Genomic DNA, 18262 nt, shown 5'->3' with positions numbered 1-18262 from the left:
GCACGTGTTTGGCAGAGCCCTTTGGAAGCAGTGTGGTGCCATTCATCTCTACAGAGCACTGCATTCAGGAAGACAGACACGACAGACGAGTAACCATTCAGAATTGTATAACAGCAAGGGATTAGAAATCATTACATAAACATGAATCATATGTGGTGTATTAACTATGGTCGTCAGGTTTGCTCAAAGCCCAGTTTTAGATGTCACTAATTATACAGACGAGCATGATTAAAGTTTTCTTTTATTAAGGAAGTTGAATTTCTTTGAGTATTTGTGTTCGGGTGTTTTTAAAAGTGTTATTTTCTGCAAGTCGGTTATATGGTCTTTTGGGTGAGTGTTTCACCCGGCTATTTATTTAAATTCTGAAATAAACAAAGTGTAAAAAATGAGTGGGTGGAGTTAAATTCGAATGGACAGTGATGTCCAATCAGCGGCCGATATGTTCTTACGTCTTATGCCAAACGCGCCAATGACGATGCTGCATTCAGTCACCAACAATTTTGAACCTTTTTTTGAATTTTCCACTTTAGTAACTGAAGAAGAACACAAGAGAAGAACCTTGAGAGTAATTGCAGAGTAACCGTGAGGGGTTCTTTCTTTATTTCTGGTAAGATAATATATTTTTGTAGAATGTAGTATTTCATTGTTGAGAGTGGAATGTTAAAAGCCGTTTTAAAGTAATTTGATTGATGCCTTAAAACCATCCGCGTGTAATGCTAGCCGACTCATGTGTATGAAACATTTTTTTCACAACTTTACGTTACCTAACGTTACCAGACTGCCATTAAAACATATAAGATGTAAACACATATATGCCATTTTTATTATTAACTAAACCTAAATCGACCTCCGATCATAACCGACTAAAGTTACGTTACTTGTATAGATTGCAATATATTTGCCGAAATCTAAATATTTATTCTTTTAAAGGAACTATAGGGTGAATAAGTTATTTTTATACACCTCTTATTATGTCTCACAGCTCTGCCCCTAAAATATTAGTGAAATTGGGTAATATTAAACTGGGTTTTCATCCTGCAGGTCCTCTTTCTATATTTCACTTGACATGAGTCTTAAAAAGTTACACATGTTCTGATGAGATCCGAGGTATTTTTACAATTCTAATTGTATAAGTTACTTGTAAGCACTTTTGACTTGTAAAATCTAACGTTAATATAATCCCTCATTTTAATTAGCCTAGATCCTTCAGCATTTAATACATGTGTGAAATGCTAAATATTATTATTTTGTGAACAGTAATTTGTCAACACTGTAAGATATTCTGTCAGACTGGTGACTGCAGTAAATTAAGCTGATAATAAGTTTGAAACCATCCTGTAGTCTCCATTGATTAAGTGAAGTGGATTCAAGATTTGCCAATATTTATAATAAATGTGAGATAAAAAAATAAATGATCCGACAGTGTTTAATAATTTAATGTTAAATTATGTATACTATATAATCAATTGTGCCAATATGTAGCCTGTTTTATCTCAGTGTTAGGTTGATTACATATAATTCTGTAATATTTCATCTTGATCGGGAGTTTTATAAAACAAATGTTGCTCATTGCATTGTTCAGAGCATGCCGGTTTGTCTTTGAGGAGCAACACAGCATCTTCAGTATGAGCTGGGCTGTAGAAGAGTGGAAGGATGGCCTTCCTGCAAAGGCCTTACAAAAGATCCAAGAGATTGAAGGGCAGCTTGACAAGTTAAAGAAGGAAAGACAACAGAAACAGTTTCAGGTGGATTCCCTTGAAGCTACTTTACAGAAACAGAGGCAAAAGGTCAGTTACCTGAGAAATATCGGAGTAGATTTCCTCAGATTTTAGCAGATTTAAATATCTCCATTATTCGTGTATTGTATTTCCCTACAGATGGACAGTGAGAAAAGTGAAGCGTCTTCCCTTAAGAGGGAGAACCAGTCTTTGGTAGAGTCTTGTGAAAGTCTGGAAAAGACTAGACAGAAACTTGCACATGACATCCAAACGAAAGAGCAACAGGTGAATTATCTGGAGGGGCAACTAAACTTGTGCAAGAAGCAGACTGATAGACTAGAGCAAGAGGTCAAAAAGTAAGTGGACTGTGTTTAATACTTTGTTGTGAGTTGTGACAAAGTTATCAATACAAAATCATAATTTTTTAAAAATGTAAAACTAACTTTTATATAATATTATTATATAGCCTAATATGTATAAAAACTTTGTGTGAGAACATATTCTAAACTAGCCAAATATAACTCCTCTTGGGCTTGGCTTATTTTTATTTATTTATTTTATTCAGGTATAAGCATGATTTGGAACGATCGCAAACTTCACATTCTTCAGAAATCCAGCAGTTTAGTACACCACAGAAAACTTTTGCAACCCCTGCAACACCTAATCATTGGCAACAAGGTAAGATATGAATTGTATAGAAAATAAAAATGCAATTCAGATTGAATGCAACATACTTAAATATTGTAATATTGCATCTTCAGACTCAAAAAGAAGTGACCTACAGGAAAAGTACAATCGAGAGGTTGAGGAACGGAAAAGGTTGGAAGCTGAAATCAAAGTCATGCATGTAAAAGTAAGTAAAATGCATACATTTTTGGTGAAAAGAGCCTTGTAGCTAGATGTTATATAAAATTAAAATTATGTCATTTACTTACCCTCATGTCAATCCAAACCCATAAGACTTTTCTTAATCTTCAGAACCCAAATTAAGATTAAAAAAAAAAAAATTAAATCTGTGATATTTTTGTCCCAGATTTGACAATCTGCGCATATAATTTGCATAAACTAATTGTAAAACTAATCCATTTGAATTGAGCGGTTTAGTCCAAATTTTCTGAAGAGTAACGCATGATCGCTTTATGATAAACTGATTTAATTTAGGAGTTTATTCACATATAAACATCAATCAATGCACACATTGGATATGGTAAACTGAAGCTCAAGCTTGCTTGCTTGACGTGCAAAAACCAATGAGGTTCACTCTTGTGTGTTACACAGCACGTTTGAGCCTCCACAAGAACCAATGAGGGTTGTTTTTCGCATTAAACAGGTTTGGTTGAGCTTTTGTTTGTGGATGCTGATCAATGTTTATATGTGAATAAAAGTTACATTTCATCTGTTCATCATATAAAGCGACTGAGTCTCTTCAGGAAATTGGGACTAGGGCTGCACGATATTGGAAAAAAATTACATTGCGATATTTTTTTCCCCAACGATATATATTGCGATATTGAGAGCCATAACTCCAGGCTATATCAATAATTACCATTCCATGATATTAATAATTTCACTAATAAGCAAGCTTCATTACAAGTGACAAAAAGGTCATATATATTATATTAATTTATTCCAAAATTAGAAAATTTCTGTAAACACAAAAGGGCGTGCACGGCAGAGAGAGGGAGATAGGGCAAGAGACCGCACGCGTGCCTCATGAAGAGCATTTAATATCTCCCCCTGGTGCTACTGTGCTACCTACTACCCTTCACATCGCCAGAACAGTTCTGGCGATGTGACTATCGCTCACTCGCACATCGCGATGTCGATGTTAAAACAGAATATTTTGGACTAAACCGCTTTAAGCATATGGATTAATTTTACAGACTCTTTATGAACTTTTTGAAGTGTTAAAGTGGTAGTTGCGTAGACTATTAGAAATTTCTTCATTTGTGTTCTGGAGATGAACAAAAGTCTTACTGTTTTGAAACGACGTGGAGGTGAGTAAATGATGACAGAATTTCTGTTTTTGGGAGAAATAACCCTTTAATTTACTAAATGGTAATAATGCATCTCTCTTTTGTAACGCCTAAAGCTTCTGAACCAGTCTGCAGTGAGCCATAAAGACATTGCAAGACAGCATACAGGGTCCTCAATTTTCCCTTGGCAGCAAGACCAAAAAACACAAAGTCATCAGTCTCAGATTGTGATGGAGACACCATCTAGGAGAAGAAACGGACCCTCTGGGATGTCATGGTCTTGTGATGACACGCCAGTAAAGCCACACCAGCAGTTTACATCAGGCACTCAAAGTGACACAGCTGGATCACAGCAGATGGAACAGCTTAAGAATATAAATCAAGGTTGGTCTGACCTTGCAGATAGATTTTATTTTTTTATTACGTAATTGAGAATATGCTTTTGAATACAGCACTACAGTGATAATCTTCATATGCCTTGAGGTAACACATTTTGTTGCTGTTTTTTTGCTTTATTATACTGATCAGATCTGAGGTCAAGGGTTTCTGAGTTAGAGCTCCGTCTTCAGGCTCAAGAGAAGGATATGAAGAATCAGATCAATAAATTCAGTGAAATTCAAACTCAACTGGAAATGGCCAGAAAAGATCTGGCAGACAAGGACAAACTCCTGAGCAAGTCCAGAGATGAACTCACAAAGACTACAGGCCAGTATGAGCAGTCAGTTTCTAAGGTAATGTAGATATGTTTAATACATTATACTACTGCATATTTTTAGAAGATAAATTATATTTAATACAGTGGCCCCAGAAAGTATTTAAAATATATAAATTGAATTATAGCAAGTAACATTTATTTTAAAGGTAGCACAAGCAAACTTTCAAGAAAATTATTGCACAAAATGTAACTATCTTGCTTCAAAGGTTTGCTTGTTTCTTTAAAATAATTGCCACTTTATTTGATATTTTATCATGATTATATGTTATGTATAATGTACGAAGATATTAAAACATTAGCGTAAGTGTCCTAATATATTTGGAGACCTCTATGTATTTTCATGTTGCAGTCATTTGGTTGAAAGGGGGGGGTCATTGTTTAGAAGTTATCATGTTATCAAGAGTTATCATGTGAATGTAGTAGTTCATCTTTGGTTGATTTTTTGCTCCTCAGTGTTCTTCAGTTGAAATTAAGCTGAAGCAGGTAACAGAGGAGATGAACTGTCAGAGACATAATGCTGAAAGCGTGCATAGATCTCTAGAGCAGAAAATCAAAGACCAGGAGAGAGAGAGTCAAAAGGTCTTGTCTCCTTACTATCAAATATAACAAAAAATGTAAATATATTTCTGAATATTGGATGAGCTGAAATTTACATGTTTGTCACTCATTTCAGGAACTTGCACAACTTCAAAGCTCCCATCAAGCTCTTGAGCAGCAATTTAACCAGGTAAAAAATAAAACGAGTATGGAGATCCAGCAAGCCAAAAAAGACTACAATGTTTTGCAATCAGATATGGATAAGGTAATTTAAAAATTCAACTATGAATATTGTTTTATAAATGTTATGAATAACACATTTCTGTTCAGTATATTTTCTTTTTTACTTTTTCTTTTCAATTACTTTATACACATTTGGCTAAGTTAATCACAACAGAATTCCATTGGTTTTAAAGGTAACTGCTCTAAAGAATCGACTGGAGAAAGATTTGGAAGAGCTGAAACAGAAACTTCTCCGGTCTGAGCAGGGGTTACAGGCCAGTCAAGTGAAGGAGGCAGAGTTGAAGAAGAAATTTGATGTAAGTTCTTTGTGTATCTGTTAAAGAAAAGGTATTAGTTGGCTTGTTTTAATTTAATAATAATACATTTTACTTTGACTAAAGTTTGTAGTACAAAAACATGTAAATGGCTTGTTTCTGCTTATCTTAGGAGATGCAGAGAGAGAAGAACACTCTCAGTTGTCAGTTAGACCAAGGAATGAAGAGGGTCAAACAACTTGAAGAGGAAAAACAAAATATTGAGCAAAACCTTACCAAAAGCCGTACAATGGTGGATGATTTAAAAAGTATGTTTTAAAAGTGTAATAAATCTCATTGGTACATTTTCAATATTACATAACATTTTAGAAAAAAAATCAAGGCAAATCTAAAGAAATGCTTTATCTAATTATTTTTACTCATTACCTTCAGTGAAGACACAAACCCAGAGTGAAGAACTGACTGAACTTCGCAAAAAAATGGAACGTCAAAGTGCATCATCATCTCAAGAATTGGAAAATGCCAAGAAAACTCTGGCTGAAACAGAACTAAAGAATATGAAGACTCAGGCTGAGTTGCAAAAACAAGTTCATGAAGTTGAACTCAAAGTTAATAAGATTTGTGCTGTGGAGAAAGAAAATGAAAACCTCAAAATGACTTCAAACTCCTATCAGAAAGAAGTTGCTGAGATGAAGAAAGAGTATGAAGCTCTTCTGGACTGGAAAAACGAAAAGGAACTGTTGATTAACAACACCGAATCCAACCGTGAGGAAATGCTGAGTAAAATTGCAGATCTGGAGAGAGACAAGGCCAAACTCTGTGATGCTCATGATGGCTTTCAGAAAAAGATGCAAGTTTTAGAAAATGAGAAGATTTGCCTATCTGGTCAGATTGATTCACTCAAAGGTGAACTGCTTGTAAAATGTGTGGAGCTGGAGGAAAAAGGTAGAGTGTATGAGGAGCTTCAACAGCAGTTTAGTGAGACACATCAAAAACATAATAAAGAGATGGACAATTTGAAGCAACAAATCACTCTAATGCAGGAGCAGGTGAGCGAGCTTGAAATTAAACTGCATCAAGAAACAAGTAAGGTGGAAGGAATGGAGCAGGCCCATGGACAGCTCCTTGAAGAATATGAAAATGCTTGTGACCTGGCTAAATCAAAGGACTCCATTATTGAAATGAACAGAACTGAGATTGAGCATCTTCAGGAATCATTTGCCTTGCGAGAGCAGGAGCTAGATAAATTCAAAGAAGAGAAAGACATGTTGGCTAAAGAATGTGAAGTCCACCTTGCACAAAACAAAGTGTTGGAACAAGAAAAACTCAATGTGGAAACATCTCTGCAGGATGTTCTTGAGAATAGTGCCCTCTTAGAATCAGACCTAAAGTCTCAAAAAGATTTAAATGCAGATATTCAGGAAAAATATGAAGATCTTTCTAAAGTCAAAGAAGATCTAGTAGAGAAAGTGTCTTTGGCGGAAAAGAGGGAAAAAGATCTTATTCATGAAGTTGAATCAATGTTACAAAAGAATAAGTCCTTCTGTTCTCTTGAAGAGCAGTTTAATTGTCTTGTTTCTGAAGCAGAAGAAACCAGAGGTTCCTTAGAAAAAGTAAAGGAGCTACAAGTTCAGACCGCCACTGAGTTGGAAAATCAGAAGACAATAGCTGAAAATCTTGCAAAAGAAATGGATGAAGAAAGAAGGAAAGCATCAAGCATGGAGCAAGATAATGCACAACTCAAAGTAAAACAAGAAGAGCTTGAAAATAAAGCATATGATCTATCTGAGAAGTATGAAAGCCTTCAAAAGCTCAATGATGTTGTTTGCCAAGAAAAAGAAAAACATCTTAAACAGCTTTCCATAATGACGGATGCACTTGCTGAAAAAGATGTCATGGCAGAAAAGATTGTTTTAATACAAAGTGAGCTTGAGGCCTCAAATCATTTGTCAGCCACACTAAAGAATTCACTAGAAAGTCTTCAGAAACAGCTTGACTCTACTGTAGAGCAGAATTTATGTCTGGAAAAAAAATTACTAGACCGATCTGAAGAAAAAGCTTTATTAGAGACAAGTATCAAGGAGCTCACTGAGAGACATAACAGGGAATCTGAAGTTTATGTCTCTGAAAGGGACACTCATATTAAAGAACAAATTAGTTTAGAGGAGCGCATCAGTGTTCTTGAGGCAGAGTTACAGAGCAAATGTTTGGAGGTCAGACATGCTTCAGAAAAACTGAAGGAGGCTGCCCTGGAAAAGGAAAAGCTGAAGCAAGATCTTGACTTATCAAAGGACCAACATAAGGAGGACACTGATTCCTATCAGAAAGTTGCAAAGGAACTTGAAGACTTGAAACAAAACGCATTTCCTCATGAGCAGGAGATAGAAAGTCTCAGAGCTGATTTGACCGTTCTGAAAAGTCAAGAAGCCACACAATCCTGTGAGATTGAATCTTTGAGAAACAAACTTCACGAAGCTCAGTCTGAAAAAACTAAAGCATTAGAGACATTGAATGAAAAAAAGATTAACATGAGCAAAATCGAAGTACAGCTTGAAATGTTGCAGATGGATCTTGAAGATAATGAAATACAGGTAGAGGAGTTGCAAGGCAACATCAGTGTTCTTGAAGCAAAGTTAAGTGATAGTGAGGCTCAGAGGTCCACCCTACAAGCAGAGCTTGAGTCTGTCAAAGATGACTATAAAAAGAGTGTCCTTGAAGTGTCCCTGCTATCTGCATGTTTGGAGGAAACACAAAAGAAACAACAATCTAATTCTGCATTAGTCAAAGAGTTGGAGTCTCTCCATGTAACCCATGAAAATCTTAAAGTTTCCCTAGAGCAAGAGAATTGCAAGCAGACAAATCTTGAAGCAATGTACAACAATCTTATGGAACAAAAACTAAAGTTGGAATCTGATATCCAGGGATTGAAAGCAGATGCTCAGAATTCCCAGGAGCAAGTGGATAAATTAAAGCAGGCACATGATTATCTGCTATCTCAGATTGTTGAACAGCAAACTCGCATGGAACAGCTTCTGTCTGAGAAGAATATTAATGCAGAAGGTTACTCTGATGCAGACACAATGAATAAAGAGCAAACCACATATGAGAATGACCAAGATATTTGCGAAATGGCATTTGCCAACACATCTATTTTGCCTTTTGAAGAAGAGACTGCTGTTCTGAGTATTTCATCACCTAGAGAGCAGCTTAATTCACAAGAAGAGGCCCAAACATCCTTGTCATCAGATGAGGATATCAAACAGTTACCACTGAAAGAGCTAATGCAAAATCAATCCAGGGAGCTTGAGGAGATATCTCATGTTCTTAAGGAGAATGTCAGAACCATGGAGGAGCAAACTAGGGTTCAAATAGATCAAATCAAATTACAGCATGCTAAAGAGCTCCAGAGCATGAAGGAGCAAATGCTCACTATCAAAAATGAGTTGGAGGCCAAACTCCGAGAAGAAAAACAAAACACAGAGAACTTGTCCTCACAACTGGAGACAATGCAGCAACTGCAGGGATTGGACCTTGTATCCTCCACCTTGCTGGCTCCTGAAACTTCGCAGGTAACCTATGTATTTCACAATGTAATGTCAGATGTTTTGAATTCAGATATTATGCATTATGTCAGTTAAAGTGCTGACTTAAAGGTGTATTTCACTTGTGAAATAAATTAATCATGACTTTGACCTGCACATTTTTGCAATTACATCAGTGAACTGAACATTTTGTTTTGCGTAATGCTACATTCAGGCCGCCAGTATGACATAAACTAGAAAATTACAGAGTGCAGCTTTAAATCATTGCATTCAAACAAAGTGTAACTGGGTGAAATATAGGTTTAAAGCTCTGCTGATATCAAAAAGCTATTTGATTTAATTTCTCTTGGTTTGTATTTATAACATTTTTTTTATTGATCAGGAAATGACATCCAAAGCACAGAAGAACAAAATCCATCATCCTGAAGAGTCAGACTCCACTCCAGATATTAGCCAGGAAAATGAAAAAATACTTGTGGAACTTAAGGAATCTCTAAGGACACGCGAAAAGGAGGTTCAACATTTGCAATCCCAGTTTGAAGTTTTGGAATCTGAAATGGCAATTAGAAAACATTTGTGCTCTGACTTGGAGGGCAAAATTCGTGAAACAGAAATAGAAAAGACAAACAGCACAGACAAATTGATGTCTGTCACTCAAGAAAACCAGAAACTGAGCAACCACATTGAAGAGTTGATAGAAGAGATCAATTCATTGAAACTACAGTTACAGACCTCCAAATGCCAGCTCTCAGATGTTATGGAGATGATGGAAAGCTTAGAGATGGCAAAAGGTGAGTGGGATGAGAAATTTTTCCAGATTGAGAGCGAACTAAAAAGAGTACGTTCTGAAAAGGCCAATTTAGAAAAGCACATCCTTTCCATGGAGGCTGACATAGAGGAGATACAAGAACAGAAACAAAGACAAGCAGTAGAGCTTGATGCAGCTAGGAGGACAAATTACAGCCTTGAACAACAACTTAATACAACTATGGCAGAAGGTGGGCGACTTAAAGAAGAGCTTATTTTGTGTACTGATGTAAGGGAAAGTGAAAATCACTCCTTAATGAAGTGGAAAGAAAGGGCTGATCTTCTGGAGAAGAGAGAGAGCAATACAAGAGAACTTATAAAAGAACTAGAAGAGGACATTAGAGCAGGGAAAAGACAAATCGAGGCTGCATCTAACCAAATTGAAGTCCTGAGGAAAGAAAAGGAGCAATTAATTCAACAGTCTCAAAACCTTGAGAATACAGTGGCTCTTTTGAATGAAGACCATAAAAAATTGTTTAGTGAATTAGACGGTTTAAAGAACAATGAGAATTTTGCTTCAAGAGAGTCTGAAAACATGTCTTCCAAAATCCAATCACTTGAGAATGAGAACGTCAGGCTGTCCCAGTCCCTTGAATCGTCCCTCTTGGAAAAAGGTGAAATAGCCTCCAGGTTGATTTCGACTCAGGAGGAAGTAGCTCAGATGAGACAGGGTATTGAAAAGCTAAAGGTACGAATTGAATCTGATGAACGGAAAAAGAACCACATGAGTCAGCTGCTCAAAGCTGCACAGAGGAAGGCAGATGTTCTTCAGGACAACATTGAAAAGCTTGAGAGAGAGAAAGAACTTTCTGACCAGAATCTGGAAGACGCCATTCTTCAAGCAGAGTGCGCCAAAGCCGAGCTTGAGGAAATACAGGCTGAAACGCAAGAGCTTACCAAGAAAATTGAAGAGATGGTCACTGAGCTGAATGATCTCAAGGAGGAGAAGTATAAACTTGAGCAAGAACTTCAGCAAAAGAACAGCCTAATTGATGAATTGCAGTTGTCCAATAAAGCAGCTTCTGAAAAGCTTAAATCTGTGGAAGAGGCAACAGTGAATCAGCAACAAACGATCACGGACTTCCAATTTAAAGTTGGTGCCATGGAGGAGGAACTTCAACTCTGTCGAACAGAAGTAGAATCGAAAGAACTGATCGCACAGGATTTGACCTCTCAGTTGCTGTCTTTGCAATCTGAAAATGAAGTGTTTGCCCAGAGAGTTTTCGAATATGAAAGGTGTCAGGCAGAGCTTTGTTCAACCAACAAGTCAGTCTTGAAAGACTTTGAAAACAGGCAGCAGGAGCTTCGCAAAGAAAATGCCCGACTTCAGTCACAAATAGATGAGCTGCAGGCGGTATCTTCAATTCAGGATGAGCGAGATGAATTGCAAAAGGACAAGGTCAAGTTACTGTGTACTATTGCACAGTTGGAGGAGAAGACGCATATGCAGTCTTCCAAGATAGAGGTCATGCAGAAAAGTGTCACATCTCTAGAGAACAATATCCAACAGCTAGAGAGCCAACTTGATGCTATGAAGCTCATGAACTCTGAACTAACAGAAAAGGTATTTTTCATTACCTTTAGCAATTTATTTTTTCTCCTTGTTTTCATTTCACATATTAATTTATTTGCTTATACTTTCAGGTAAATGCACTACATGAGAGCAGTTTGCACCTCCATACGCAACATCAGCAAGAACTGTGTGAGGCAAGGGAAAGGCATAATGTATTGGAGATGAATCATAATCAATTGATTTGTCAACTGCAGGAGTCTCAAAAACAAATCGAAACATACAAGGTAAGAATTTGTCCTTCACCATGATTTACACTGGCTTCATTTATGTTCAGTCTCTGCTTACACTACATTTTCATTGCACCTTTCAGCTTGGCTTGGAAGCATTGACGATAGAGAAAGATGGCCTGCAGAAAAATTTATCTGATATTCAAGAAAGTCATGATGTTCAGGTTAAGGAACATAACAGGAGGCATGTGGAGAACCTGAAACATGTACAGCAGCAGGTGGGCAGATGTAATGTTGTAACAATGTGTGTGTGTGTGGGGGGGGGGGGTCATTTTATAATTTGAATGAACTGTTTTATATTTTAATTTTAAAATATTTTTTCCATTTTAAATTGTAGTAATTTTTGTTTTTTTGTTATGTTCTACAGCATGAGATGGAGATTAATAAACTGAAGGAAGAAATTATGGTGTTTGAAGAAAAGGCTGCACAGTATCTCTCTGACCTTAGTAGCTTCAAGTCTCAAAATTCAGATGTGGAGTCTGCCTTAAAGGAGTTACAAAATAAATTGGTATATTGTGAAAATGAAAAGGTATTGTTGTTGTTTTTTTTGTTCATTCTTCATTATTTTGGACACAACTTTCATTCTATATTTAGTAAAGTAATTAACTTTTATATTTATTGGTCTTGGTCCCTGTAGGCAGAGTTTGACTCTAAGGTTGTGCGCTTGTCCAAAGAAAAGGACAGTGCTGTGAGTAAGATCAATTTGTGGATGAAGTCATGCAAACAGCTGGAACGTGAGAAGCAGGCACTTCAGGAAGAACTTCAGCAGCAGGGACAACATATAGCAGCATTGCAGGCCTCACATAAACAAGGTATGGACAAAACTCAAGAGAACATAACACACTGTATATAGTAAACTTATCTTGCATAGGACTTTTTTTCTTTTTTTTAAGTGATTCCATATCGGCCATATTAAAACATGTGTCCATCTCGTTTGAAACTGAAATAATCTGTTTTTGGATTTTGACACATGTTAAACAAAGAAACATGATGGAAATTCAATAATATTTAGGATTTTGCACTCTGGGCATTTCATTTATTTTTTACGTTTTTAAAATAATATATATTACATTAAAAAAATTATATTTGTAATGTTATATATGCTAATGTTATATTAATACAAAATTACTTTCATGCTTTTTATATAAAAAAAAAATGCAAAGTACAAACATTTACTGGTGATCTCAGACTTTTGGACACCGTATATAAATTCAAAGCATATCAGATGTACAGATATTCCCTTTTTTTTTGTAAAAATCAATTTTACAGCATCTGTTATGTTCACAGATGATGGCAGCAGTGGTGGCCTGCAGGAAGAACTACAGGAGCTGAAGAAAGCTCTGGAGGAAAAGAGCCTTGAGGCGGACGACAACATGGACCGATACTGCAGCCTCATGGTCAAAGTTCACAAGCTGGAAGAGACCAATGAAAGCCTCAAGAACCAGCTCAAGCAGATGAGCACCCAGATAAAGACACCCAAGAGCAGGAGGTCCCTGAGGTCTGAGAAGAGTGACATGGAGAACAATAAGCCAGTGGAAGACACTAAGAGCATGCCAGTAGGAAAGAGGCAGAGAACAGCGGATGACACCCCCAACAAAGCACAGGAAGCCCTGCACAGTGTCACCAAGAGACTGAAAGCTGCGGCTGCCACATCTAAAGCCACACAAGACGATGAGGATTACAGACCAGAGGGTCTGCCTGAACTTGTTCAGAAAGGTGAGAGGTTATCACAATTTGTTATTTGTACTCATGGCACAGCCTTTACTGTGTTGTGCTCCATCAAACTTTCACAATTGAAGTGAAATCATTGGTTGCTATTTTTACACAGCTACATCACTTCTTTCTGTACAGGTTTTGCAGATATTCCAATTGGAGAGATGAGCCCATTCATCATTCGCAGAACTGCAGTGCAGCGCTGCAGCCCTCGTCTGGCCGTCCGAACAACTGCGGCTCAGCAGAGCTCCGTTTTAGCAGAACATCCTGTGCAAATCTCCAAACAGACAGCAGAGGGCAGGAAATCAAACACAGTGAGTAGAACCTGTGTATTTTTTGCAACCACAACAACCTACATCTTACAAAGTAAACTATTTACTCGAAAAATGGTAATGATGATAGTATTGATTCCATGAAAGTTTGATTGAATCTTTGGTGAAAATATTACAAACTATATAGGCTACTTATAATAATCTTCCATTTGTAACTTGTAAATATCCAGATCTAATAATTATTCTTAAATTATATTCATTAACTGTTCAGATGGGCAGTTTGTCTCTTACAATTCTTCTCTTTATGCCATCAATCAAAGCAGGATTGCAAAAAATGGTTTCACGCAATGTCAAAAGTCAGCAAAATGTTGATACTGGATTGGGGGAAAAGTAGGATTTGTTTACATAAATAATAACAATATATGTAAATGTAATTAAGTCAAAGTTAATGTAGTCTTAGTAGATGCATTTATTTAAATCAACTTACACATTTGGAAAAACACAAGCAATTTGTCATAAAGCAGCCAACCGTATTAGCAGTGCAGTTATACCAAATTTTAAGAGTAGACCAAAATAGTTGAATATGATATTATGATAAATGTCCAGTTATTTGAAGAACAAAATTGGGGAATACAAACATGAGAGGTTTATATGTCATTAACTGCTGAAAATATGTAGGCATTCCTCAGTCTTTAACCACAGGAGGGCATCTTGGCCCCTTCAGAAAATGTACCTGCAGTCTGTAGTTAACTCATTATGTGGCTCTTAAAGTTACTGACCATGAAAGCATTTCCAGATGAAACTGTGCATGACATTTCAGATTAGATGGAAAGACTTAAGTGCTCTGAGGCATTAAAGCTGTCCTGTCAGCTTTTAACTCCCTCCGTAGCTCTGATCATGTCACCTTACCCCAGGTCACCATTTCCTGGAGATTTTCCCATTTATTCTTCAAGAATTCAAAGGGAAGTGGAGACCACATGCTGCAGAGTTACTCTTATGTCCCAGAAATACCCTTCACCAACTTGAATACCTGATTCAAGATGTAGTTAAGCTTTTATGGAGGCCAAAGTTCTGCATTCCTGCTTCCATGTCAATTTAAAGGAATGACCCGGGTTCCGTACAAGTTAAGCTAGATCATTAGCACTTGTGGCATAATATTGATTAACAAAAACAAATTTGACTTAACACTTATTTTGATTTAAAAAAAGCAAGATTGTGAGTTATAGTTAGGCAATTGCAATATGTAACAATTTAAAAAATCATTTCTTATATACTATACTTATAACCTATTTCCTTTGTGTGTTGCTCTCATTTTACTATGAAGAAAACGAGAGTATGGATCTGCATGAATTAATAAAGATCTATTTGCTCAAAATTTGGCTTTTGTTAGTCCAGTATACCTCTAATATTATGGCCTTATGTCTGCTTTTACGCCTCTGTGGCGGCCATGAAACCACACCATAAAATGGGTTGATTAACACAATACGACGTGCAAAAGTGCTCATTTTGGATTTCGTTAGAGCAGGTCATCGAGTGCAAGGCTGAATCCAGAATCTTATTTGTTTGTCATTTATTGAAGCATGAGCCTCCCCTATATATAATACGACACTTTCTAAAGTCCTTTTGTCTATGACTCTGCTAGCAATAAGCGATGTTAGAACTGAATTAAGAAACTAATTATGTACTGCCATAACAAAAGCCAAATTTTGAGCACTTTTTACTGTATCAGTCTTTTTTTTATGGACCCTTGAACTGGGCAGGTCTCTTTAGTGTCTCAAGTCATTGTGACTGTGACCTATATTGTCTAAGTGTATATATATATATATATATATATATACACACACACACACTTCATTTAAATAATAAATCATGTAATTCCCTCTAAAGATTAGTATACAATTGACAGCCCTAATTAATAGATGACATGACAGAAAAACCAACAACTAAACTTTGAATGAAACAGATGGGAGCCGAGATGAGCAAACCATTAGTCAGCTTGCAGCACAGACAATTTTCAAGTACTATTCCGCACTGGTTCTTCTCCAGAAAGTACATGCTGGTTAAAAGTCGAGGGTTTGAGGAGAACAGAAGATTGATTGCAACATCTTATATTTATACATTTTGCACTTGTCCTCAGCTTGGAGATACAGAACAAATTGTTTTGAACATTGATATTGCTGCTGGGCATTCTTGACAGCGTTGCTCTCTTCTGACATTGTTCATGCACTTTCAGGTCCAGGCTCCTAAGGCCATCCAGAGCAGTGCGGCTTTATTATCTCCACTCGCCAACAGTCCATGGGAAAACAGCTGTGGAAGCCCTGTGCAGAAAACTAGCAGGCGCTCTCGCGGCTTCAAGAAGACCCCTGAGAAACGGGAACGGCTCAGCGCTTCTCCAAAACAAAACGACAACTGCCAAGTTCAGTGATTACTGGGATGCCATGCAAATATCCAGTGTTTTAAATGGTATATTTTGCAGAATGTGTACACTGGCTTTTTAGCTTTGTAAATAATATTCAAGAGCCATTTCTATATTGTTTTTTATAATATTTTCTATTTCTTGTTTCGTCCATCTCATATTTTCGTTCTTTTTTTACTATTTCAAAACCTCTGATGTGTTAAAACAGAATAGCGGTATCGGTTTAGTGTATGTATTGACCTGATTTCTTATATCCTTTTGTATTTTTATAAATAGAAACATTACAACTAATCACTCCGTTTTTACCGTATGTCATTGTTTTTTCTGACTGCTTCACTAAACTTCACTCTGCCTCACAAATATGTTTGTTTGTGTACTTCTGTTTTCTAGAAGTGGTCTTTTGGCTGTTCACTCACACACGATATACAGCAGATTTTATTGTTAAGCAATGATAAATTCCAGCCCTGAATGCATTAAGCTGTGTAATATGTAAAGATTTATTTGCAGACTGTCTAATACAGTCTATTATTAATGAACGCACAACAACAGGGATCTAATTCTTAGTTGAGGTTCTGACTCAATACAGGTCTGCTTGGCTCTTAAATCAATACCTTTGCTCTTAAATTCACTTTGAAGATCTCCCCTGAGGTTTGGTTGAGGTCTAGTTGAGAGGATTTGGGAAGAAAAAGACAAAGCTGTTATATTATGTGATGATACATGAATAATGAGTGTGGTGTCATGACAACCTTAAAAATTTTTCCCTGAAACACTGCATCCTCCTTATTGGTCAGTCCTTTCGCTTAAATGATTTGACACCAAAAGCTATTTTGATGTTGTTTATTTTAACAATAATGTAACTGGAAAAATTGCTGACATTTTCTTTACCAAGGTATAAAATTTTATTTTTAGCGTTATGATCAGTGTTATTTAAGAATTGTTTATATAATTCAAATTTGAATTAGCTTTTTTTTTTTTTTTTTTTTTTTGAAAATGTATAATAATCTTAGTTCTTCTAATTAAACTTTTTATTTAAAGAAAATATTTGGAAACTAATATTTTATGGCAGCTTATTTATAACTAAAACTAAATTTAATAGTTTTAGTTAACAGTAACAGCACTAGATATTATGTATTCATGAAGTGTCTTTGTTGTCAGAAATAAATGTATAATGCCCTTTTTTCTCTTGCAGTGCAAAGCAAGAACAAATCCTTCAGTGCATTGAAGTTTCTGCTGGTGTATCACTTCACTGCACAGTAATACATCATGCCATGTCATCTTTTAATCATTTCAGCACAATGCTACCACATAGGGCTTTTTTTACTCCACAGACATATTACGTAATATGTGTGCATTATTAAGTTGATCCCATGAGGGAAATTGTGGTGTTTTACCAGTCAAGACAAAATTCAACATTAATATATCATAAATTAAAAATGCGAATGCATGTCATTTTAATAATACTAACTTGCACTACCAAAATTGCATGTCACTTCCACATCACCACATTATTATATTAAATTGCACCATTTGCCAGCTGACATTTATAGCTATTGTTTTGAGTTTGAAGAGCTGCTCTTTGGATTAGATCATAGTTCAATATTTCAGGACAGACAGCTTTAATAGAAAATATAAATTTGACTGTCCACAGAGACATTTTTAGAATTAGAATGTGATACCATATTAAATCCACTTCCTTCTGTGTACAGTGCAATAAATTGTAAGGCGATTCAATCGAATTTAATATCAACAGAAAAATTCTACGTCTGCGGTTCTGTTTCTGAGTTTTGAATTTTGATGTTACATACATAGATAAAATTTTAAAGGTGTATGTTTAGGAAATATCAGATGGTGTGTCTTTTTTTGTGCCTAACAAGCACTGTGCATAATAACTATATTACTCACTGATGTTGAATTTATAATGTGCATGCTAAAAGCACATGAAAAGATTTCTTTGTATTTCCAAAAATCATAGTAAAATAGGCTACTCCAGATTTAAAAAGCATTCTGTGATCCTGGTAATTAAAGAAAATTATGCTGTAGTACTGCTGAAGAAAATTCCAATGACTGACTCTGCTGAGAATGATTTTTGATCAAAGTCAAGGACTGAGGACAACATGTCAAATTTAAACACTTACAATCTGTGACAACTGTACACATGCTATCTATTTTGGAAGGGAAAATGCAGATACATTCTTGACTGTCAATAATTTGCCAAAACTCTTAACTATCCTATGACATTGATCAGATCACTGCTGAGCTGCCAGTAAGT

The 18262-nt window shown here is 36.2% G+C and overlaps 1 protein-coding gene across 1 annotated transcript; it reads left to right on the top strand.

Moving 5' to 3' along the window:
• The first annotated feature begins 78 nt into the window (after positions 1 to 78).
• cenpf (centromere protein F) lies at positions 79 to 17210 on the top strand. Its single transcript, XM_079632700.1, has 21 exons — positions 79 to 330; positions 531 to 607; positions 1583 to 1787; positions 1878 to 2074; positions 2284 to 2396; positions 2480 to 2571; positions 3811 to 4078; positions 4223 to 4425; positions 4863 to 4988; positions 5083 to 5211; positions 5363 to 5485; positions 5616 to 5751; positions 5876 to 9012; positions 9368 to 11356; positions 11437 to 11589; positions 11676 to 11810; positions 11960 to 12121; positions 12230 to 12404; positions 12880 to 13308; positions 13444 to 13619; positions 15811 to 17210. Exons 3-21 carry the CDS (start codon positions 1626 to 1628, stop codon positions 16000 to 16002), a joined length of 8097 nt encoding a protein of 2698 aa, XP_079488826.1. The 5' UTR covers positions 79 to 330; positions 531 to 607; positions 1583 to 1625; the 3' UTR covers positions 16003 to 17210.
• The last annotated feature ends 1052 nt before the right edge of the window (positions 17211 to 18262 follow it).

Source organism: Phoxinus phoxinus (assembly GCF_949152265.1).
Source record: "Phoxinus phoxinus genome assembly, chromosome: 13".
Taxonomy (NCBI): Eukaryota; Metazoa; Chordata; class Actinopteri; order Cypriniformes; family Leuciscidae; genus Phoxinus; species Phoxinus phoxinus.
This window is presented reverse-complemented; position numbering and strand designations above follow the sequence as displayed.